The 26,088-nt window shown below is 41.5% G+C and overlaps 1 protein-coding gene across 1 annotated transcript in view; it reads left to right on the top strand.

Moving 5' to 3' along the window:
- The window catches only part of C6 (complement C6), a 164,518-nt gene that overhangs the window by 130,402 nt on the left and 8,028 nt on the right, over positions 1 to 26,088 (top strand). Inside the window, exons 11-16 of the mRNA XM_082261715.1 lie at positions 3,830 to 4,055; positions 6,904 to 7,075; positions 13,988 to 14,099; positions 19,799 to 19,931; positions 22,563 to 22,754; positions 24,717 to 24,807. Coding sequence (XP_082117841.1) covers positions 3,830 to 4,055; positions 6,904 to 7,075; positions 13,988 to 14,099; positions 19,799 to 19,931; positions 22,563 to 22,754; positions 24,717 to 24,807 — 926 coding nt within the window. The remainder of the gene's footprint in view (positions 1 to 3,829; positions 4,056 to 6,903; positions 7,076 to 13,987; positions 14,100 to 19,798; positions 19,932 to 22,562; positions 22,755 to 24,716; positions 24,808 to 26,088) is intronic.

Here is a 26,088-nt window from a genome sequence, read left to right as displayed (position 1 = left end):
CCCCCAGTGCTCTCCAGCCCCCCATGCTCTCACCCCCCCCCCACCCCCAGTGCTCTCCAGACCTCCACATGCTCTCCGATCCAGCCTGTGTTCTTGCTTCCCCCTGTGCTCTCTGCTCCCCTAGTGCTCTCCAGACCCCTGTGCTCTCCAGCCTTCCCTTATGCTCTCTCGCCCCCCCCCCCGTGCTCTCCTCTTCCTCCCGTGTTCTCTTCCTCTCTGCCTTTCCTCAGTTCTCTCTATCCCCCAGTGCTTTCCGCTTTCTCAGTTCCCCCTTTGTGCTGTCCACCTACCACCATGCTCTATACCTTCCCCCTGTGCTCTCCACCTCCCCCCTGTGCTCCCTGTCTCCCCCCCCCCCAGTGCTCTTCAGCCTCCCCAGTGCTCTTGCCCCCCCCAGTGCTCTCTGACATCCCCCCTGCTCTCTGCCTCCATCTGTGCTCTCACCCCCCCAGTGCCTTTCGACCCCCCCCCATGTGCTCTCTGGCCCACCACATGTTCTTGCTTCCCCCTGTGCTCTCCAGTCCTCCTCTATGCTCTCCGCCCCCCCCCCCCGTGTTCCCCTCTTCCCCACCCCATATTCTCTGTCTCTCCCCTGTCATCTGTGCCCCCACATGCTCTTACCCTGCCCCCCTCCCCCCCCCCAGTGCTCTCTCCCACCCTGTGTTCTCTGGCTCCCCCCCAATGCTCTTATCTGGCCCCCTGACGAAAGGATGCATCTACAGGAAGCGGATCACCGGATATCCTCATTGCAACCACTCAGCACAGCGGATAGGAAGACTCCAGACAGATCTTTGCTATGCCCATGTCACATTTACCAAATGTGAGTGCTTTTACACTTTTAACTTAATAAATACTCAGAGCCTACTGCACTTAGAGGCGCCTGTCTTTTTATATTTATCACTTTCAGAGCAGCTTCTCCTCTCCAGTGCTGCCGAAGTGCAGTGTCTCACTTAAAGCCTGCTGTATTCCATGGAAGCGCCCATACAACAAACCCTTGCGATCTGACAGGATGGAGAGTGGGGAAGGGGCAGGTTAACATGTCATGGGTTGCTTAGTCCCAATGCTTAGGCCTATTTTATGTCCAAGTCTGGGCCCGCCCCAATATTCTTTTTGTGAACTGGTACCCAAAACTGAACTGCATATTTCAGATGAGTTCTTACTAATGATTTGTACAGGGGCAAAATGATATTTCTCTCTCTGGAGTTAAAGCCTCTCCTAATACATGAAAGGATTTTGCTCACTTTGAAAACCGCAGCTTGGCATTGCATGTTATATTAACCTCCCTGGCGGTATGATTATGTCAGGAATTACATACCAAAAGCGGTACAATTTTTTTCATGGAAATTTGGCGTTATGTATTATAGGCCTACAATTCTTAGTAATTACTGACTTAAACCTGACCAAAACAAGAGTCTAGTAGACATCCCAGATGTGATAAATTTGAAACACAAACGCATGAATTATAACCGAATCAATAATATAATTTTATTATTTAATATATAATATATATAATAAAATTATATTATTGATTCAATTATAATTCATGCGTTATATATTTTATATATATATATATATATATATATAATGTGTGTGTGTGTGTGTATATATATATATATATATATATATATATATATATATATATACACACACACACACACATATATCTATATATAATATATAATGCATGAATTATAATCTAATCAATAATATAATTTTATTATATATATTATATATTAAATAATAAAATTATATTATTGATTCGATTATAATTCATGCATTATATATTATATATAGATATATGTGTGTGTGTGTGTGTGTGTATATATATATATATATATATATATATATATATATATATACACACACACACATTATATATATATATATATATATATATATATATATATATATATAAAATATATAACGCATGAATTATAATTGAATCAATAATATAATTTTATTATATATATTATATATTAAATAATAAAATTATATTATTGATTCGATTATAATTCATGCATTTGTGTTTCAAATTTATCACATCTGGGATGTCTACTAGACTCTTGTTTTGGTCAGGTTTAAGTCAGTAATTACTAAGAATTGTAGGCCTATAATACATAACGCCAAATTTCCATGAAAAAATGTTTCATTGGGCCACATAGTTGCCCAATGAAACAGTGCATTGAGGTCAGCTTGTAAATTGGAGACATTCTGTAAGGACGTTATTCCACTGCATAGCTTGGTGTCATCTGCAAAGACTGAAATGGTACTTTTAATCCCAGACCCTATACCACTTATAAATATATTAAAAAGTAATGGTCCTAACACTGAACCTTGGGGTACACCACTGATAACCTTAGACCATTCAGAGTAATAATCAATAACCACTACTCTCTGAATTCGGTCTTTTAGCCAATTTTCTATCTATTTACAAACTGATCTTTCCAAGCCTGTAGACTTTACCTTACACATTAGCCGTGTGTGGAAATTATGTCAAATGCTTTGGCAAAATCCAAGTATACTATGTCCACAGCCAACCCTCTGTCCAAGGTTTTACTTACCTCCTTATGAGTCCATGCTGTCTGTTGCTTAAAATATTTATTTCCAGCAAGAACTCATCTATGTGGTCTTTTATTAAACTCTCCAGTATCTTCCCAACTATAGAAGTTAAACTAACAGGTCTATAGTTACTTGGTAAAGACTTTGATCCCTTTTTGAATAAATGATGAATGATGCCCTGTATAAAAATATATATATATATATATATTTTTTTTTTAAATCCAGTCTTACCACTTGAGCCACAATAGCTGTGAATTCTTGGAGCCATGACATCACCCATTTTCTTTAATGAATTCTGCCCCCCTGCCAGCATGTTGTGGAGAAGAATGCTGTCTATCAGCAAAACCTCCCTTCTGAGTCACACCTATAGGAATTGAAATCAGCAAATTTCATACTCCCTGCTGATAAGAGATGTATGGCAGTTACAGAGCCGAGGGCATGTCAGACCTCTGCAGAGAGACTATCAGTATTTACCCAACCACATACACTTCTCCCTGAAGATGAAAGTGGGCATTCAAAGAGAAGCACTGTACGTGAATGCACAGGTAAACGCTGATGCATAAGCCATTGGTGCAGGGCCATCTTACCGAATGGGCAAGCCGGGCAGTTGCCCGGGGGGGCCCCACCTGCCCAACGACCCAGCCCCAGCCAAGCGTTAGTCCAGAATCCAGTGTGCATCCCGCCGCCAAACTTAGCAGGTGGCAAGCGCCTGTCGGCCCTGCCCTGCTGTCAGGCCACTTGGGCCGTGGAGGGGGAGCCCATAACTGCAGGAATACCTGTCTGCCTCCACGGGAACAGGCACACAGAGGACAGTCGAGTCTGACTCCCGTCCGTGTGTGTGTTCACTGGACCCAGCCGCCCAACTTGAAAGCTGTCATTAGTCTGGCACTGCTGTACCAAAAAATATTGCCTTATCGATAATTTGCATTTTTATTCTCGTGGGTGATTGTGTAGCCGAGGCCTCAGTGCACTGCATTGCCCGGGGCCCTTTAATGCTCTTAAGATGGCACTGCATTGGTGTTTACCCAAACATGGCCCTTCACAGCCCTTCCCTTGTATAGGAAGCTGTATCCAGAACGTTCAGCTCCCTGGGTTCCAGAAAGCACCAAGGAGTTTACGCTTCAGCACACAGCAGCTACTAGGCATCCTTGTGCATGAGGCCAAAGACACTACTTGTGTATTTAATAATGTTTCCATTTGTTTAGTTTGTTTAGATATTATTATTTGTTAATAAATTTGGTAATTCACATAATTTGAATGTTTCTTACAGCTGAAGCCCATTGTGGATTTAATAGCTGGATTTCCCTGTGCGGTGACAAAACGTCGCAATCTGCTGAGGGCTTTTAACGAGTATCTGGGAAGGTTTGATCCATGCAAGTGTATCCCGTGCCCTAATAATGCCAGAACAGTGTTAGTGGATACAGAGTGTCTGTGTGTTTGTGAGCCTGGTACATACGGGGAGAGCTGTGAGAAAAAGGCGCCAGATTACAATTCGAGTAAGTGGCGGTTAATACTTTTAAGGTCTATAGAAGCTAATCAGATGAAAGGCTATTTTATAATTTGGACTAAAGAAATGACAGTTGGAAGCTGCTGTGGACAAATATCAGCTTCATTAAAAGATTCATTAAAAAATTAAAAAAAAAAAAAGAAATCCATTACATGACAGTTATATATGTTCAAAGACTTTGGAAAACGTTGTTGCCATTTTGTACTTGGCTTTGCTCTCTAAGATACATGATGGGCCATTACGCTGAGTAACTCAAACGGATAACTAAAGCTACATTCAGACGACTGAATATCTGCTGCTAGTTTGCTGTATTCAGAGGTAGCTAAGCGCCACATTCTGGATGCAGCAACTCTATACTCTTACAGATGGTATCGACATTGTAATTACCTGCGACCAGTTTGTGGTGTACGTTTAATTAAACAGAGATTAGGCCTCATGCACACTGGACATTATTAAATTGTTAGTAGAAAACTGTTTTTCAGCTTTTTACAATAGTGTATTTCAACGTTTTTCAGCTTTATCGTTTTTTCGATTTTTTTTTTTAGCAAAACAATATTCCTGCAAAAGCTTATAGGTCAATGCATTTTTTGGTGTTTTGTGGCATTTTTCAGCATTTTCCAGCTTTTATCAGCAAAACCTACTAGTTTTTGGGGTTTTTTCCAGCCAGAAAACACCCCTGCCAAAAACTGCTGATAACAGCCTATGTGTGCATGGACACATAGGATATCATGCTGGGGAGTTTACTGGCTGGAGAAAAAAACGTCTGACGCCAAAAACAGCAGCTGTAAAATCGTCCCGTGTGCATGAGGTCTTAGGCTCCTTTCACACATGCGGACCGTTCAGATCCGCCTGTCAGCTTTTCAGGCGGATCTGAACAGATGCCCCATGCATCCCTATGGGGCAGCGGATGTCAGCGGAGACATGTCTGCTGACATCCGATCTGATCCCGCCCGTCAAATCCGGACGGATGGAAACCCTATTTTCCATCCGTCTGGTGGATCGGAGTGGATGAGAACAGACAGGCGGTCCGTTCTCATCCGATTCCCCCATAGGGGACAACTGGGATCTGACACCTCCGTCTCTGCACACAGAGCGGAGACAGAGCTGTCATCCGCCTGCTCAGCAGATCGATCCCCCGCTGAGCAGAACAGCTCCGTCGAGGGAACGGAGCCGTGTAAAAGGGGCCTTAATCTCATTTTAGTTCTCAGCAGTTCTCAGAGAAAAATTATCTCCTCTGGCACCCTGTTTATGAAGCAGAGAACATTTGTTCTCAGACATGGGCAGACTGACCCATCGGGCACTGCCCGAGGGCCTGGGCCAGTAGGGGGCCCCATCGGATGTCGGCTGTAGTTGTCATACTGCTGTGTGTCTCTGTTACATTGTAACAGAGCCCAGCAGTAGCACAGCTCCCCCCTCCACACAAATGGCAAAGTCTGGGTCGGGTCTGCCCCCTCCCCCTGTCCCTGTGTCCGTCCACACTCTGTGCAGTCCATGTTCTGCATCTGAAGAGGATGTGGGGGCGGGAAGTTTAAACGAGTAGCCGACAGCAAGAGAAGCTGCCGGCTGAGCCGTTGAACCTCCTGGGACCATCCACGTGAGTTAGCACTGACACTATGACCGAACTCTCCCCCCTCCTGCCCTCTTTTTCCCAAATCTCTCTCATCCCCCCCGTTCCTTCTTACTCTGTTATCTTCCAGTACCAGCAGAACCTTTCGTTATCTCTAGCCAAAGAGTTTCCCTTTAACCAGCCTATGCTAGCAGTTTGCCCCATCATGTTCCTTTAAGTGGGTTTACTGATGCACTGTGGTTCAGTCGCAGTGCGGGTGTATACACTGTTATACTGAATTTACCCCTATTTTAGCCGCAGTCCCTATTAGATTGCGTAATTTTACTGTATTTTCTGAAAGCGCACCAATTGTCCTGTATGCTGCATTTTTGGTGCGCTTTCAGAAAATACAGTAAAATTACGCAACCTAATATAAGCTCTTGGGACTGCAGCTAAAAATTGGGAATAAATGCATGAAAACTGTGTATACATCATACTGCGACAAACTCCAGCACACCAGTGTGAACCCGAAGGCATCTTCATACTCTTGCAGGCAGTACCACTCCACTTAAAATTGATCAATACTCAGGTCACTTTTCAAAAGGCATTTGACAGGCAGTGAGGTGATTACGTATCCTCACTGCCTGTTTTAGCCTGGGTTCACACTAATGCGATCGCAGATATCACATATGATTCACACCATATTCCTATGCAGATCACATGCAATGTTTGTGCAATGCAAATTCAGCCATATAGTTTGTATGGCTGAAATCGCACCGCAAGACATTGCAATTGATGTGCACAGGAATGCAGTGCAAATCACATGCGATGTCTGCAATCGCACAAGTGTGAACCTAGTAAATATGACCTTAAAGGAGAAGTAGAGCTAAAGCTTGTTTGGCTGTACTTCTCCTGTGGGTCACAGAAGTGCAGTTCATGCTGCACTCCTGTGGCCCGATTTCAGCTAACAGCAGGCTATGACCCGCTGTCACAGCTTCTGTAGTAGGCAGCCTTGCTCTTGCCAGTTTAGCACCTTATGTCAAGTCTTAGTTAACCTCTGGGAATTATTCTTTAATTTTCTTGTAATAATTTATAGTTTGGCTTCTACTACTCATTGGCTATTTTAAAATTGTTATTTTTTATTTTTCATGTTTTACTTTTTATTTATGAGTGGTTTCTTGAGACAGATGACCCCTTAGGTTGGATTGTTTGTGAGTTAAGATGTGCTTTAATGCATTAAACCTGTGATATTGACCATTAGTGATTCATTCTAATCTTTAAATTCCTACAGTTGCAGTGGACGGTTCATGGAACTGCTGGACATCTTGGAGTGCATGTGATGCTTCACGAGTTAGAAGAAGAAGCAGGCAATGTAACAATCCTGTTCCCAGGAATGGAGGAAAACCATGCGAGGGCCCACAGACTGGAGAAGATCATTGCACTATTTCTCTGTTTGAAGACCAGTAAGTCAAAAAGTGCACTACAGATCTAAAATCCAACTTTTCTACTGCTTTGTAATATTGTCACCCTTCTCTCCAGAGAAAACACTAAACCTCCATAAGATACATACAAAGATTTATGCCATGCATATCAGTCTAGGTGGTTTCTGGCCTCCAATTAGTCTTATCTTCTTGCTTACTTCAAAGTACAATACTTTACTAGGGAAGAGGGTAACATTATCTATTGTAATCATTGCAGTAAAAATGTTTATTGACATGAAGGTGTCAAATTTAATGTTAGAATATGGGCTGGTTCTAAAATTATATATATATATATATATATATATCAAATAGGTGCGGGGAACAGCCTCAAAAGAATTTCCTAATGCAATGCAATAAGGCTTTCCTACAGCCGTTTTATATAGAAAAAAATAATCCAGGTTTGATGTACTGTAAAGATTTATTTAAATAACCATAGTAACAAAACAAAAAAATCAACCAAGTTCCATAGCTGCTACAGTTTCAGTCTAAACATAATAGTGCCCTTCCTCAGGCTGGAACAAGTCAAATTCATTACAAAAATATTGAATATATATATATATAAACATATTTAGAAGGAACCAATAAATCATTAACACATAATTAGATTAATCAATACTATCACATGTCAAATCTTAATTCTAAGAGTAAAAGCTAACGAGTTTTATTCCTTCCCACTAAGTAGATGTAAAAAAGGTTCCCGAATGTCACCTATCAAAAAACACAATATAAATCATTTATATCTAAAACAGTAGATAATGATATATATATATATATATAATTATATAAAAGATAGATTTGATAAAAACCTTCCTATTCATAGCAAAATACCCCATCATGTTTATTATACTCCTTTTCACAAAAAAATATGTACATCAAAATCTGAATTTAGTCCACAATGCTGTAAAGTACAAACAATTTATCCAATGCACCGCACTTTTTTTAAATGTAATTCCCTATCTTCTCTTTTGGAGGGAATACTGTAAATTACCATAAATTGAAGTTGTTCTACAGTATATTGCTTCTCTAAAAAATGTCTAGATATAGGTAATTGGACCAGTTTGTCTCGAATTGAATACTTATGTCTTGCAATCCTATCCTTAATTTTTGGTGCGTAGTCATGTTGGAACAGGAAGGGGCCATCCCCAAACTTTTCCCACAAAGTTGAGAGCATGAAATTGTCCAGAATGTCTTGGTATGCTAATCAGTGGCGTAGCGTGGGTTGTCAGCACCCGGGGCAAGGCAAGTCATTTGCGCCCCCTACACAAACCTACTAGACCACTATACAGACCTACACCCCCCCATACACTGACACCTACACTGACCCCCCTTCACTTAACCCCACTACACTGACACATACACTGACCCCCCCATACACTGACTCCCCCTTACATTTCTATACACCGACCCCCCCATACACTAACACCCCCTACACTGACACCTATACAGACCCCCCTACACACTGACCCCTACACTAACACCTATACTGACACCCCCTACACTGACCCCCCCCCATACACTGACAGCTACACTGACACCTATACTGACCCCCTTACATTCCCACATACACTGACCCCCAATACACTGACCCCTACACTGACTCCCCCCTACATTTTCACATACACTGACCCCCTACACTGACCCCTACACTAATAGCTATACTGACCCCCCCTACACTGACCGCCACATACACTGACACCTATACTGACCCCTGTACATTTCCACATACACTGACCCCCCCTACACTTTGCCCCCCCATACACTGACACCTACACTGACACCTTTGCTGACCCCCTACACTGACACACCCTCCTCTACACTGACCCCCCCATACACTGACACCTACACTGACCCCCCCGTACACTGACAGCTACACTGACACCTATACTGACCCCCTTACATTCCCACATACACTGACCCCTACACTGACTCCCCCCTACATTTCCACATACACTGACCCCCACTACACTGACCCCTACACTAATAGCTATACTGACCCCCCCATACACTGACACCTATACTGACCCACCTATACTGACATTCCCCATACACTGACACCTATACTGACCCACCTATACTGACATTCCCCATACACTGACACCTATACTGACCCACCTATACTGACATTCCCCATACACTGACACCTATACTGACCCCCCTACACTGACCGCCACATACACTGACACCCCTACATTTCCACATACACTGACCCCCCTACACTGATCCCCCCCCATACACTGACACCTACACTGACACCTATGCTGACCCCCCTACACTGACACACCCTCCTCTACACTGACCCCCCCATACACTGACACCTACACTGACCCCCCCGTACACTGACAGCTACACTGACACCTATACTGACCCCCTTACATTCCCACATACACTGACCCCTACACTGACTCCCCCCTACATTTCCACATACACTGACCCCCACTACACTGACCCCTACACTAATAGCTATACTGACCCCCCCATACACTGACACCTATACTGACCCACCTATACTGACATTCCCCATACACTGACACCTATACTGACCCACCTATACTGACATTCCCCATACACTGACACCTATACTGACCCACCTATACTGACATTCCCCATACACTGACACCTATACTGACCCCCCTACACTGACCGCCACATACACTGACACCCCTACATTTCCACATACACTGACCCCCCTACACTGATCCCCCCCCCATACACTGACACCTACACTGACACCTATGCTGACCCCCCTACACTGACACACCCTCCTCTACACTGACCCCCCCCATACACTGACACCTACACTGACCCCCCCCCCGTACACTGACAGCTACACTGACACCTATACTGACCCCCTTACATTCCCACATACACTGACCCCCCCATACACTGACCCCTACACTGACCCACCCCCCCCCCTCCCGCCCTCCCTCCCTCCCATGTCCACTTCCCCTACACTGACACCTATGCTGACCCCCCTACTACACTGACACCCCCCCCCCCACTTCCCTGGGCCCTGGGGGCAGGCAAGACATCACTTACCTTGTTCTGTGCCAATACACTGGCGACTCGACAGTCACAGTCCAGTCAGTCCTGACTCCTGTCCTGTGTACACAGCCAGCCCACTGAGCCCAGTACAACTCCAGTCCAGTCACAGTCCAGTCAGTCCTGACTCCTGTCCTGTGTCACTCGTGACTCCTACCTTTTTTTTACAGGTGCACCCGATCACAACAGCAGCATGTCTTCTTCTCCAGGTCCTCCGGCTCCTAGGTTTTCCTCCTGCGTCTGTCACCACTGGCTCTCTCCTCTCTGGCCTGTCACCTGCCGCCGCTGCCAGCTTCTTCTTGCTGCTGCTGCCTGGGCTGGGCTGGTGTGGCTCCCGCGCTCAACGCTGCGCTGGGCGGCCGCTGCAGTGCATTGTCCCTCCCCCAGATAGTCCCTCGCTCTCCGCACGCCTGGCACCACCCCCCCCCCCTCCACAGTGGGCGGCGACCCGGCGGCTCGGATTCGCACAGCGCCGCCGCCACAGCCAGCACTGCAGTGAGAGAGAATTTGTGAGCCAGGCAGGGCAGAGCTGCGAGTGCGCCCCCCCCGGATGTTGCGCCCGGTGCGGCCGGCCCCCCCTGCACCCCCCACGCTACGCCACTGATGCTAATGCCTTAAGAGTTCCCTTCACTGGAACTAAGGAGCCAAGCCCAACCCCTGAAAAACAACCCCACACCATAATACCCCTCCACCAAATTATTTGAACCAGTGCACAAAGCAAGGTCTATAAAGACATGGATGAGCAAATTTGGTGTGAACGAACTTGACTGTCCTGACCTCAGCTCGATATAACATCTTTGGGATGAATTAGAGCGCAGACTGTGAGCCAGACCTTCTCTCCAATATCAGTGCCTGACTTCACAAATGCGTTCTGGAAAAATGGTCAAACATTCCCATAGACACATTCCTATAACTTGTGTACAGCCTTCCCAGAAGAGTGGAAGCTGTTATAGCTGCAAAGGGTGGACCAACTCAATTTCGAACCCTACGAACTAAGACTGGGATGCCATTAAAGTTCATGTGTGTGTAAAGGCAGGCGTCCCAATACTTTTGGTAATATAGTATAAATATGTATATATATATATATATATATATATATATATATATATATATATATATATATATATATATATATATATATTTATTTATTTATTGTTACCTGATGATTCTGCCAGTAACACACTACCTGTCCTATGCTTATTCACCCTACTATATATTGCATCTATGGGGAGCAGTACTGTCAGGACTAAATAAGGCTTCCAGCTCTCCATCTTTCCCACATGGTAGGAATTTCTGGTGTCCACAGAGAACGGTGAGAACACTCTCAGCCTGGTCTCTGGCAGCCAGTTGCAAGCTGTATGGGAGGGTGCAGCTCGTCCCATGGCACTCTTCTTTCCACATAAGAACACAGTGCCTGGGGAAGCTGTCCCTCCTGCCCCCCCTCCTTGTCCCATCCCTGCGCAAAGTTTTCAAACTGACCTTGCCTGGTTTGGCTCTTTACCTGAAAAAGTAGAGGCATCATGCAGCTAGACAGTAAATTTTGTCTTCTTTTAAATGTTGTGGATTCTTCTTTTAATCTTGTGTTCTCCTCTGTATTAAGCAGGGTTTAACTTAACTCACTCATCGCACATTTTCAAATCTCCTTAGATTATCTAGGTCTACAAAACAATATGATAGCAGCTGAACTTGGCACTTCTATGGGTTTTAAATACCCGGGGGGGCCAACGTGAGGCAGGATTTATATTGAAATCCATAAATAAATAAAACCCATACAATGAAGACTGCACCATCCAGCCTGCTCTGGAAAGTGTCGGACAAACATTGGCTAGAGATCATGAATAAAGATTAAACTTGTTACATCTGGTTCCTCTGCTTCCTTTTTGCTTGGCTTCTTGCCCATTCAGTGTTTGGAAAGACGAGTGCATGTACCGGTTAGAATCAGCAGAGTTTGGGAAATCTAAAGCAGAATATTGGTTTTCGTCCCTGGAAGCACATATTTTATTTTTAAATCACTGAAACCAAATTTAAAGGCCAACACCCGCTAAAACTTTATATTTTAGTTTTAACACAGTTGAGTATTGTCCATGATACTTTTTTTTTAAATTTGACGGAATGTTAAGAGACAAAACTACAGAGATAAGGATCTGAAAAACACACAAATGTATATATAGGGCAATAAAGTGAGAAAGTTAGCCAGTTATGGAGTAGAAAATTGGGCTTAGAAATAGGAGGGAGGGAAGAGTCACAATGCTGAGAATGGTTCCAAAACTGATATCCATTTGGAATGCCAAGGTCCACATTAAATCCATTATTTTGTTTTAGAAAGTGCAGAGAAGGGTTAGAACCACTGTTAGATTTTTATTTCTATTGACATTACAATTAAACACATAACAATGTAATCCTTAACCACTTGAGCTCCAGAAGGTTTTACCCTATTCATGACCAGGACATTTTTTGCTATTCAGCGCAGTGCTATTTTGACTGGCAATTGCGTGGTTATTCAACGCAATTGCCATTAAAAATGAAATTTTCTATCTTTTTGTTTACACAAATAGCTTTCTTTTGGTGGTAATTGATCACCACTGGGTTTTTTATTTTTAGCCCCCAAATGTAGCACTACTCCCTTGGGAGCTGCTGGTTACGGGTTCCCCTGGGTTACCATTAGCAACAGCACGACAGTTCAACATTTTCCCAAGAGTTTTGGCTCAGTCAGGAAACAGTCCAGTAGCTTTGTTTTTTTTTTTTTTTTTTTTTTTTTGAGAACTTGGATGGGAGAAGGGAATGAGTGGGATACACCAACTTATATAATCCTATATCAATCATGATAAACACCGCCTCCACCGACCCGAAAAAAAAAAGAAACGGTCCGCACCAGACGTAAGCTTCCGCCATCTGACATCTCCACCTCCTGACAGTTCTTAAAGAACTAAAGGGTGGAGCCACCAAATTATGTCATCAGATGACCCCACCCCCCTTTTGACATCATCAACCCAGCATGCCCCACTTCTTTATCTGATTCATAGACTTTTATGTTGCACATTTATTTTTGATTTTTACTTTGTTGCATTAGGATTGTTTTTTTTACTGTATATATTGTGATTTACACATGATCATTTATAGTATATTTATTGCACTGGTGTTGTGTTAATCCTAACAATACTGGTAAAAATTTGTATTGTGTTTGCTGCACTGATTACATGAGTATTGTGAAAGAGACTGTTTATGTTCGCATTTATGAGTTATGTTTATTTATGAGTATTTTCATGAATATATATTGGGTTTTAATTTGACACAAATATTTTTGGGATGATTTCGTTTAAGCAGCACAACACCTTTTTTATTTTTTTTTTTTGGTTTCATCTAGGTCAAAGAACACATTTTGGTGGCTGCAGCAGCTCTTGAATAAGGGGTTGTTTTTAGAATAAGTACAGTGGTAGCGTGATCGTGGTTTTTAGTTTTGTTGGTGCATTCAATAAATGTCAGCAAACTCTAAGACTCCGTTCACACTGGGGCGACCTGTCAGGCGACCTGGTCGCCTGACAGGTCGCCGTGGGTCGCCTGCCCATAGATTAGCACAGGACCCGTTCTAATAGGAGCGACACAAGTCGCTCCGACTTAGAAAAAGGGTCCTGAGCTTCTTTGGGGCGACCTCGGAGCGACCTGCATTGACTTCAATGATATGAAGTCCATGCAGGTCTCTCCGAGGTCGCGGTGCGCGCTGTGCACCGCGACCTCGCGGGTCGCCCCGGCAAGTCAGGTTGCTGCAATGTGAACCGGCTCTAAAATAAAAAAAAGTTTTATCTATAGATACAATTTATTTATAATTTACCATTATGTGTTTTATTACTTATCTAGAGGAGCTCTGTGCATTAACGATGATGAAGACAAAAAGGAAGTGGACCAAACTCATCCAGATCCAGACAGTGGATGTCCAAAGCCAGAGCCACCAGAGAACGCACTGTTTGTTGTAAGATAATATATACCTTTATTTAAAATTAACGATTTGTAAAATAAATTAAAGTTTTATAATCCCGCCTCAAGAAGGCAATATAAGTACCATACCTACCAACTTTGTGCGCTGAGAAATAGGATGTCAAAAAACACACTTCTACCGTGCCCCCATTTACACAGACCATGACAAATTAAAGGGTATGTCAAGGCAAAATGAAAGAAGCCCCTACATTACAGAAAAATACCTGTTGATCTGCCAGAAATGTGATCAGCTCCTAATTTCCTGTTGTGTACTGACTACACAGAGCCTTTTCTGGATTAAAATTGCAAGGTATTTTCTTGCAATTATCAGATATAACGAAATGCTTTCAATTGTATATTTAAGAGAGCAGAATGGTGCAAAAAGTTAATTGTAATGCAATGTGTTGTGATGCATGTCATATTGCCATTCATTTATAACATTACCAATATTATATATATTGATATTATATATATATTATATATATATATATATATATATATATATATATATATATATATATATATATATATATATATATATATTATATATATATACATATCAATGCATTAGGACAAAACAGATCCAACACACATGGGGGAAATTTACTAAAACTGGTGCACAAAGAATCTGGTGCAGCTGTGCATAGTAACCAATCAGCTTCTACCTTCAGATTGTTCACTTAAAGCGTAACTCAACTTTTGTTGAGAAGAAAATATTCCCCTCTGGGTGATCTCTGTACATTGCAAGGATTTTAACAAACTTTGTTGCTGATTCCTACCTTTTGGTATTCTGAAGAAATCATTGTTTGTTCCTCTGTGCCTCTGTGCTGAGTGGGTCAAATGGGAGTGGTTTCAAAATAATCTATCAGCTGTGGCATCTGCAGAGCTCTACTGAGGGAAGCTGCTCGGTCTGAATCCATTTAGACGTGTTCCTATTGGGAGTATCTCACCAAAAATAAATTTTTTGTTGCAGGGGATGCCAGAAATCTGACTTGTATCTTATGCAGACTTCTGGGAAAATTGGTGAGCCAATCACACAAGTGGGAAATTATGTTTCTGGGGTGTGGTCAGTATACATTCTTTGTACAGAACACCTCCAGGTAGCCATATTGTATTGCATTTTCAGAAAATTATAACAGCTGCAGATTGAAAAGGAAAGGTCATTTTTAATAACATTCAATCACAATATGAATTGTGTGTTAATTGTATACGCTATATTGTTTTTTCCTCATTTGCTATTTTTTTCCCCACGAAAGTGGATTTACCATTTAAGCACAATTAAACCAGGAAGCTGATTGGTTACTATGCACAGCTGCACCATATTCTGTATGCACCAGTTTTAGTAGATTTCATCCATGTGTTTTAGCACACCACAACACATAGGGGTTGATTTACTAAAAGTGTAAAATCTGGCGCAGCTGGGCATAGTAGCTTCTAACTTCAGCATGTTCAATTAAAGGGTAATTCCACTTTCGCGGGGGGAAAAAATAGCAAATAAATAAGAAAATAATATAGTGTATACAATCGTGACATAAGTAACATTATAATGAAATGTTATTAAAAATTCCCTTTCCTTTTTAATCTGCAGTGATGTAATCTTCTGCAAAATGCGGAGGTGTTCTGTATACAGATGGTGTACAGAACATCCCCCCAGATATGTCATATCCTGCTTGCATGCACTAGATTTTGCACTCTCCAATTTTAGTAAATCAACCCTATTGCAATACAATGTATTGGGGTTGATTTACTAAAGGCAAATACACTGTGCAATACAAGTGCACTGAAAGTGCATTTGGAAGTGAAGTTCCTGTAGATCTGAGGGGGACATGCAAAGAAAGTAAAAAACAGCATTTTTGCTTGCACATAATTGAATGATAGAAATCGGCAGAGCTTCCCCTCAGAACTACATGACTGCACTTCCAAATGCACTTGCCGTGCATTTGTAGTGCACAGTGCCTTTGCCTTTAGTAAATCAACCCCAATGTGTTGTGGTGCACTACTTAAAAAAAAAAAAAAAAATGCTGCATTAGTGCTTTTTGGTTTATTCTTGCATGTTGAAAATCCATTTAAAATGAATAGGTTGCCTTAACGCAATGAACATTACCATATGATGCAACGCACAATAACACAACATTTACATACCATTTAACCTCCCTAGCGGTATTCCTGAGTGTGATTCGGGGTTACCGCTAGGGAGATCGCTGGATCCTGTAAGAGAGGCTACTTACCTTGTCGCCGGGATCCCATGATGTGTCCCTGCAGCATATGGCGGCTGGATCTTCCGCCCGATGCTGTGAGCCCCGGCTTCCATCTCCTGCGACGTGACGCTCACAGGGGGGTGGAACCGGCGGCAAATTCAAATAGTAAAACACACAAACACACTGATACATTACAAAATAAAATAAATTCACATTAGTTTGCCCCCCAGTGCCCTTTCCTGCAGTTTTACTGTACTTTATATATAATATATGTATACGCAGGGCTTTTTTTCTCCAAAAATAGGTGCAGGAACTCCCTTTTTCGGACTTTCCCCTTGTCTCCGCCCCTACCTACCTGCGTGAACCATTCCTTGGTTCTACCCACTACCCACCTCCCAGGATCATCCTTTTTAGAAAATACAGAACCAAGTAACATTTGTGGTACTAAGCAATTTGTATGGATTTTTTTTATTGATAACAAAGAAGCAGTAAAATAGATCCCCTGCAGCCAACAATAATAGACCCCCCCAGCAGCAATAGATCCAGCCAGCGACAATGGGTCCCCAGCAGCAACAACAGATCTCCCAGCAGACAGTATCAATAGACCCTCCAGCAGCCAGCTACAATAGACTGCTTCATAAAGAGTAGATCCCTCCCATCAACAACTGACCCCTCAGCAACATAAGAACCACCCCATTAACAATAGACCCCCCCCCTGCAAAATGAGATCTCTTCCAATATATGCAATAAACAATATAGACAATATATCCCCCAGCAGCCACACTAGACCTCCCCAGCAGCAATATAACCTCCTGCAGGAATGGATCCTCACCATCAACAATAGATCCCTCAGCAGCCAGCAGCAATAGATAATGTTGCATTCCTTGCAATTACATACATTCAGTGCTGGAGGTGCCGGAACTGCGTTCCCCCGCGTTCCCGCTGAAAAAAAGCCCTGTGTATACGTATATATATATATATATATATATATATATATATATATATATATATATATATATATATATACATAAATACATACATACTTTAACTTATTTATAGTTATTTATTATATTATAATTTATGATTTTGTGTTTCAAACTTTATCATACCCGAGATGTTGTAAAGAAGAACGCACAGAAAAAAATAATCATATGTAAATTGTTGGTTTGGGCTGCTCGATCTTAAGAATTACATTCAAAATAATTGTACCGCTTTCAGCACCTAAAATCGGAAACAATCATACCGCCAGGGAGGTTAATGTGCAAAAAAATCCACAAATGCTTTCTCACTGCTTCTTTTTCTTTCTACTGGCTTTTCAAGATAACAAAGGTAACAAGATAAACTTTGGATTAAAAGAGTAGTTTAGCATAGGGATCTCAGTAGTTGAACAGTACATTTATATTGAGATCTCTTCTTCAGGCCTTAAATCACAAAACTGACTGAACAGATTAACCGCTAAACCTTTCAAAACCATGAAACAAAATTGTGATGGATGGAAACGGTTGATGGTTGTCAGTCCTGTGTTATCAGTTTGGTTTTTCTTTTGCAGTCCACAGCTAGTTAAAAGTGGTTGCATTCACCAGAAACATTTCCTGTGTATGGCCTGCATTAGGGTGAATATTAGAAATATTGGAAATGTTACACATTTTCCAAGGAGAACATTTCAAAGTTAATCTTAAAAAACAATTAAAGTGGCCCTGTTGCTTTACTAAACATGCCAAAAACCCTTTGTCCACCGTTTGCCTCTGGTGTAACGGGTCATGACCCACACTTTACCACAGGCTGTGGGAATGCCACCATATCTCTTCCTTTTGGGACCAGGTTCTACGATATATTTTTCCAAAATATTAAGACTTAATGCACCTAAAGACCCCCTACTGTGCCTCTTCAGTTATGACAGGTTGCCAACCGCTTCATCAATGCAATCTCATGCCCCACTCCCACATTGGGCCCACATTTTCTTTCTGACAGCATGAAGAGTGATCATGCAGACCTGGATATATCCCTCCCCTCCACAAATCACTGCAGTGAGGCAAACACTCCTGAAACTATTTCTTCTAGAGAAGCTGGACACTATCCCCCAGCAATCCAAACCGTTGAAGTGCTTCATTTCTAGAGGGAAACACTACATGGAACATACATTCTCAGCAGAGGACACCTCTCTTCACATGACACCCTTCGAATACACCAACTGGTACCTTCAGGCAGAAGCCTCGGATGCTCTCGGCAAACTCCGGATCCAAGCATAGCTCACCACTCCAATTTATAGTGCTCCCTAGACATTCCAAATGCTCTGTTCTTTTATGTTAGTTTCTGACCTAATATTCATTGTGGCTTACCTACTTGATGCCTTTAAGGATAGTTCTCTATTCTACTCTAGATATTATTGTCAGCTTCCACTCCCTAAGCCCTCCCTTAGCTAGAATCTCAGACCAGAGATACATGCATTTATCCAGATGCCATACTGTTTGAATGTTTGTTAGTTACCAGCACACCTGTACACTCTTAGATTAGTTGCCTTAAATTGTTGACGCTGTCTCGATATCTTGCCATATGAAGTCTTTTCTATAACTCAAGCATCTTTGAGATTGCCATAATTCTGTTATCACTATTGAAAATGTTATGTCTGTGCCTTTTGTACTTGATTATGGGTCCTCTGCAGCTCTCACTGGTTTCTCCTGCTGATCTCCACTTATTATAGGATACAGTAAAGATGTGGATGTCAGCAGGGGGGGACCAGTTGGAGCTGCTGGAAACCCAGAACTCCTGGAAGTGGACTTCCAGGGCCCATTTCTCAAGATCAGAGCGGTGTTCAGCAGTATAGCTTGCTTAGCAAGTTTAATATGACAATGGGGTTGCTTTAAAAGTAACAGAATTTTTGTAAGATAGTCTCATAAAATTATTGAAAATAATAAATGTTACATAGTTAGTCTGGTTGAAAAAGACACAAGTCTTTCCAGTTCAACCAATAAAAGGGGGAAAAAATATACAATCCTATACCCAACAGTTTATCCAGAGGAAGGCAAAAAAAAGCAAATGAAGCATGATCCAATTTGCTCCAGCAGGGGATTCATTCCTGATTCCTCAAGAGGCAATCTGATATTCCCTGGATCAACTTTATCTATAAATAATAGTACAAAGTTATATTATGTGCATCTTGGAAAGAATCCAGGCCTTTCTGAAAAAACACTCTACTGAGCTTGCCAGAACTACCGCTTGAGGGAGTCTATTCCTCATTTTCACAGCTCTTACTGTGAAGAAGCCTTTCTGTATTTGGAGATGAAATCTCTTTTCCTCCAGACGTAAAGAGTGCCCCCTTGTCCTCTGTAGTGACATTAAATGTTACCTTAAAGTTAGTAATAAAATGATAATAATTAAATAAATAAAATAATACATGTTAATAATAAAATAATACAAAATAAACAAAATAATGAATAAGTACCAAATGTAGAAAATAATACATACATTGAATTAAAATATATCTTTTTCTGGACAGAATGAAAAGAGGTGGTACAAAGTTGCCGAGGAGATTGAAATAATGTGCTTCTCTGGCTATGAACTATCTGGATATCAATTCGTGAGATGTCTTCCTGATGGAAAATGGAAGCAGGAATATGTCAAGTGTGTTAGTAAGTGCTTTATTCTCTTGTCCAGGATTTATTGTATTCATTTATATGGAAATTTAGACCAGGGTAAAAAGACTTACATTGTACATGTTTTACTGCCATTTCAATAATCCATGACTCACAATTTATAGCTAAGTATATAGAATGGATTTGTATAAGAGTGAATGGTGCTCACCATACAGGAAAAACTCATTTAGAAATCTTTAATTCTAAAGATAACATACAAAAATATTATTATAATCTACTAATCTAATCTACTGCACTAGGTAGCACATTTAAGGCACATTAGCACTTATAAATATAGCAAAAGGTGGAAGGGGGTGTCATCCTATTAGATTTAGAATACTGTGGTAGCAATCAGGGAAGAGCTTCCCACAGTAGTTGGTCTTTGGCAGAAAATGCATGCTTTTAGGCTGCAGCTCAGCTACACGCACGCCAGTTTTGACAGTGGAGGGCCTCTCATCTGTCCCTATAAAAGAGACACTGTCACCATGCACCACATTCAAGGCACATTAACAGTAATAAATATAACAAAGGAACACTCAGGGTAACATCAGACTAGTAATGCTATTGCATCAACATACCAGTGAATCTCCAACGACAATGCATCAGCAATAGGGTCACTATACAGTGAATCCGCAAAGTATTCACATCACTTTTTCCACATTTTGTTATGTTACAGCCTTCTTCCAAAATGGATTACATTCGTTATTGTTCTTAACATTCTACAAACAATACTTCATAATGACAACGTGAAATAAGTTTGTTTGAAATCTTTGCAAATTTATTAAAAATATAAAATGAAAAAAATCATATGTACCTAAGTATTCACAGCGTTTGCCATGACACTCAAACTTGAGCTAAGATGCATCCTGATTCCACTGATCATCTTTGAGATGTTTCTACTACTTGATTGGAGTCCCCCTGTGGTAAACTCAGTTGATTGGACATGATTTGGAAAGACACACACCTTTCTATATAAGGTCCCACAGTTACCAGGGCTTATGAGAGCTAAAACCAAGCCATGAAGTTCAAGGAATTGTCTGTAGACCTCTGAGACAGAATTGTATGGAGGCACAGATCTGGGAAGGGTACAGAAAAATGTCTGCAGCATTGAAGGTCCCAATGAGCACAGTGGTCTCCATCATCTGTAAATGGGAGAAATTTGGAACCACCAGGACTCTTGTTAAAGCAGGCCACCTGCCCAAACGAAGTGTTCGGGAGAGAAGGGCCTTAGTCAGGGAGATGACCAAGAACCCAATGGTCACTCTGACAGAACTCCAGCGTTTCTCTGTGGAGAGAGGAGAAATTTCCAGAAGAACAATCATCTCTGCAGCACTCCACCAATCAGGCCTTTGTAGTAGAGTGGCCAGACGGAAGCCACTTCTCAGTAAAAAAGTACATGGCAGCCCGCCTGGAGTTTGCACATGAAGGACTCTTACACCATGAGAAACAAAATTCTCTGGTCTGATGAAACAAGAATTTAACTTTTTGGCCTAAATGGCAAGCGTCATGTTTGGCGGAAACCAGGCACCGCTCATCACCTGGCCAATACCATCCCTACAGTGAGGCATGGCGGTAGCAGAATCATGCTGTGGGAATGTTTTTCAGTGGCAGGAACTGGGAGACTAGTCAGGATTGAGGGAAAGATGAATGCAGCAATGTACAGAGACATGCTTAATGAAAACCTGCTCCAGAGCACTCTGGACCTCAGACTGGGGCAAAGGTTCATCTTCTAACAGGACAACGTCCCTAAGCACACAGCCAAGATAACAAAGGAATGGCTACGGTACAACTCTGTGAATGTCCTTGAGTGGCCCAGCCAGAGACCAGACTTGAACCCGATTGAATATCTCTGAAAAGATCTGAAAATGGCTGTGCACCGACGCTCCCCATCCAACGTGATGGAGCTTGAGAGGTCCTGCAAAGAAAAATGGGAGAAACTGCCAAAAAATAGGTTTACCTTGCTTGTAGCATAATACTTAAAAAGACTTGAGGCTATAATTGGTGCCAAAGGTGCTTCAACAAAGTATTGGGCAAAGGCTGTGAATACTTATGTACATGTGATTTTTTTTTTTTCATTTTCTATTTTTAATACATTTTAAAAGATTTCAAACAAACTTCTTTCACATTGTCATTATGGGATATTGTATGTAGAATTTTGAGGAAAATAACAAATGTAATCCATTTTGGAATAAAGCTGTAACATAACAAAATATAGAAAAAGTGAAGCGCTTGAAAACTTTCCGGATTCACTGTACACAGCAGAATAAATACTCACTTGGTATCACATTTTTTTTCGTGTCTCATGGAATCAGGTCATCTTTTACCACGTCTGCAAAGCGTTCCAGTTGGTGGTGAGACGTCATTGTACTCACTTCATCTATATTTTTACCTCTACACCTCGGATACTACATTACACATCTTCTGACATCTCAATCTCCCTCTTTTTTTAACATATACTATATATTTTCCTCTTGTACACTAATAAAGGTGAAAACTTGCCCAGTATGTCCCCCATGGGTGTCTCTCTGCTTCAAGTGCAACTGCAAGCTGACTGGTCATGTACACAAAGAAGCACCCTTTCATCAGTTATTAATAATTTTCAAAACTTGCTGTAAATTTCTCTTTTAGGAACAACATGTCCTAGACCAGCAGCCACTCATGATGTGACGATATCCCGATTTAAGTCAGATTATAAAGTCGGTGAAGTGATTAATTTAAGCTGCCCTTCTGGCTTTACTGTCACTGGTAAAACTCGCTACACATGTGGAAGCAACTACGAGTGGAGTCCACCTATTCAGGGGGAACTGGACTGTGAAAAAGGTAAAAAGGGAGTATAACATGTATTTTATATTTTCATAATTTACTTATAATGATCAGCAAATATAATTTAAAAAAAATCTTTCTAGTCAAGCAGATAGGAAATGCTGCATATGGTTTTTTACATTTGCCATTTTCAACTAGTAGGTGTAAACTGTAAGCTACGAATATAGCTTTTCTAAAGCCTGATTTACTGCAATGCTGAGAATTGTCTCTATAGCCTATGTTATGAATAGACCTAAATGGCAGATGATCAGCAAAATGGCACAGAGAATGTAAACTTCATTCTTATCTAGCAGAGTTTAGTAAAATCAGTAAATTTACAAAATTAGAATGTAAAGCAGTCATAAATCTGGGCAATTCAAACTGAACATTTTATGGAAAATGGATAGGCAGAGATTACCTTCATTGAAAACCACATAAACACAAGGCCGAGCTTGACTTTTAGAGGAAAAGTCAAGATAGTTCCCCTATTGCTGGATCTACTTTTTCATGTAGCACCCTCCACTATAGGTTGCTAGATTGGTTAGGTAATTTTAGTTATTTTCCTCAAGGGGGCAGTGTGTGACTGCTCTTATCTGCTCTGGACGTCCCTGGCTGTGGGTTTGTCTGTTTCCCCTGTCTTCTGGAAAGTTCTAGAAATTAGTGGACTGGATGAAGCAATTTAATTGTTATGTTGTCCCAGCCAATCCCCAGGAGAGGGTGCCCATATGGTGGCTGGGAGTGGGCATAAAAAGCCGGAAGCCTAGAGTTGCCCTGTACTTGCCCAGGAGGAGAAGTTCCCAAATTCTATCTGCTTTCATCGAGTTTCTAGCAATGACAAAGCTGGGGGGGGGGGGCTATGCTGCTAGAGTCCTTTGACCTAAGCAAGGGAGTTCACCAGGGATTTGGTCTGAAAAGTCCACTAAGGAGATGTCTGCCTGGCCCTGGAGGGAGGCATCCGAGCTGTCAAAAACTTATGAGTACATACCTGAGTGCAGGATCTAGGTGACTGTGGCTGCTATTAACCCCATATGCCTGACACATTGTGCTGTCCATTCCTGCAGCAATTGCTGAAGGGGCTGTTCTGAGAAGCAGCTGCATAGAGAAGCGTGTCTTGTCACTGTGCTTCAGTGTTCTGGAGTATCCCACTTCTCCCTGTGTCCTATCCAAGTCATCCAGCGGTCTCCATAATTTCTGAACAAAGAGCCACTTTACTGTCCTTAGGGTTTTGAGGGGGCCAGACTGTGGCCAGTGTGAGTAGAAAATGCTCTGGCGCCAATAAGGGTTAAGAATGCCCCATCATTGGTATTAGTAGGAGGAACATTGCCCCATTGTTGGTATTCGGGGAAAAAAAATTTCTACATGATTTGTGTCATTGGGAGGAATAGTGCCCCATTGTTGTTACCAAGGGAAGGAATAGTACAAAATCATTGGTGTCATTGGGAAGAATAGGGCCCTGCAGGTGGTTTAAATGGGAGGAATGATGTCCCCAAAATTGGTGTCAATGGGAAAAATAGTGCTCCATTGTTGGGGTCATTGGTAGTAATAGTGCCCTATTGTTGGTATCAGTTGAAGGAATTATGTCCTATTTTTGGTGAATAGTATCCCAGGGGCCTGATAAAGCAAGCAAAGGGCTACATCCAGCCCCCTAGCCACAGTTTGGAGACCACTGCTCTAGACTATTCACCAAGCTAGAAGTTGCTGAGTGTCTGGCTGCTGTAAATAATCTGGGACAAATCAGCAGCCCTTTCAGGGTTGAGCACTACATATGCATTTATTCATATTTCATTATTTTATTTATTTAATCATATTCATAATTTGAAGTGACCAATTTACTTTAGCGAGGCACAGGCTACAAAATCACAGTTCAGGAACATTTCTGCTGTTGTAAAATGATAAGCCAGAATTCCCTTTTTTATGACAACTTAGATCATGTTATGTATCAGTCTTGCTAGCAACGTTAATTTGTATTGTTTTTTTTAGCCCTGCCAACGGTGAATCAAGGCAACTGTAAACCAGGTCAAAAGCTACTTGGCTCTGAATGTGTCTGCATGTCCCCAGAAGAGGATTGTGGGTAATGTGTACATTCTCTGCTGCATCTTACAATCTTAATTTCTATATATATATATATATAATTGTCTAGTAGTCCTTGCAATAAGCCATTCGGTGATCAGAACTTTCCTAAGGTTCCCATACACACAAGAGGGTGGTCAGACCTGATATGACCACATTTAGGTACTCCTATGTGCCAGCACTCCTGTAATCATGAATGTTTAATGGTCAGTTTTTGTGTTTAGCCTATGGAGAGGGACAAGAAGGTACAATGTAGAATTCTCCATTGGTTTACATATGAATTAATCAGTTTCTAGGGACTTTTTGCATAAAAAAATGGCTGGACTTTAACGGTATTTCAATACAAATAATTATACAAAAAATATAGTTTTTAATTAAATCCAATTAAATTCATATTAGATTGTAAACATAAAAAATAAGACCATCTGGCAAACATAATTGCATTATACAGTATATCATTTAAACCTCCAAAGGCTTTACCTCAAGGTACCACTGGCCTGCAGCATCAATGTACCTAAAATTGTACTGTAACAGCACATAGTATTGCAAAAACGAACGAATAATGTTTCTGTGACAGATGCTGTTGATTCAATGGAGTAGGGATGGTTGCTATAAAGGTTTCATAGGCACACCTACTTCGTTAGGGGAGCATCAAAGGTATAGTAATCATTTGTCATCCAGTTGCCCCACAGATAAAATCATGAGGACCTCACTCTTCTTTTGAGAAGCCTGAGATCTATACTTAGTATGGTGGATATCTCCTTGTGTCCAGTACTTTCATGTACAAGGAGGAACTGGGATTACTGGGACTAGTGTGATACATTGACATTGAATACTTCCATTTATATTCTGAAAGTCCATTTAGGGTTTTTACAGCAAACCTGATTCACTCACTGGACTGGTTTTATTAATGCCTGAAAGGAAGGCACCATAGACCTACATCTGCTTTTATATTAGACAGAGTTACCACAAATGGCACAGTGATACTGGCACTTTCGCCCTTTCATCTAGTAACTATGTATTTGCCTCTGTGAGATCATCATAGTTTAAACTGTGGTGCAACTGGATGACAAATGATTGCTATACCTCTAATGCTCTCCCGAGGAAGTAGGTTGTATTACGCCTGCGAAATGTGTAAAGGCATCCTCACTCCACTGAATCATCAGCAACTGGTAAATTATATTTTTTTGGTAAAGATTGAAACAAGTGCACTGGTGTGACTAATCAGTGATAGATTGGTGTAAAGTATTTGAATAATATAAATTATACATTATATCTAATG

Source organism: Pelophylax lessonae (assembly GCF_965119305.1).
Source record: "Pelophylax lessonae genome assembly, chromosome: 1".
Classification (NCBI taxonomy): Eukaryota; Metazoa; Chordata; class Amphibia; order Anura; family Ranidae; genus Pelophylax; species Pelophylax lessonae.
The sequence above is the reverse complement of the archived record's forward strand: the minus strand, read 5'-3'. Positions and strand labels throughout refer to the sequence as shown.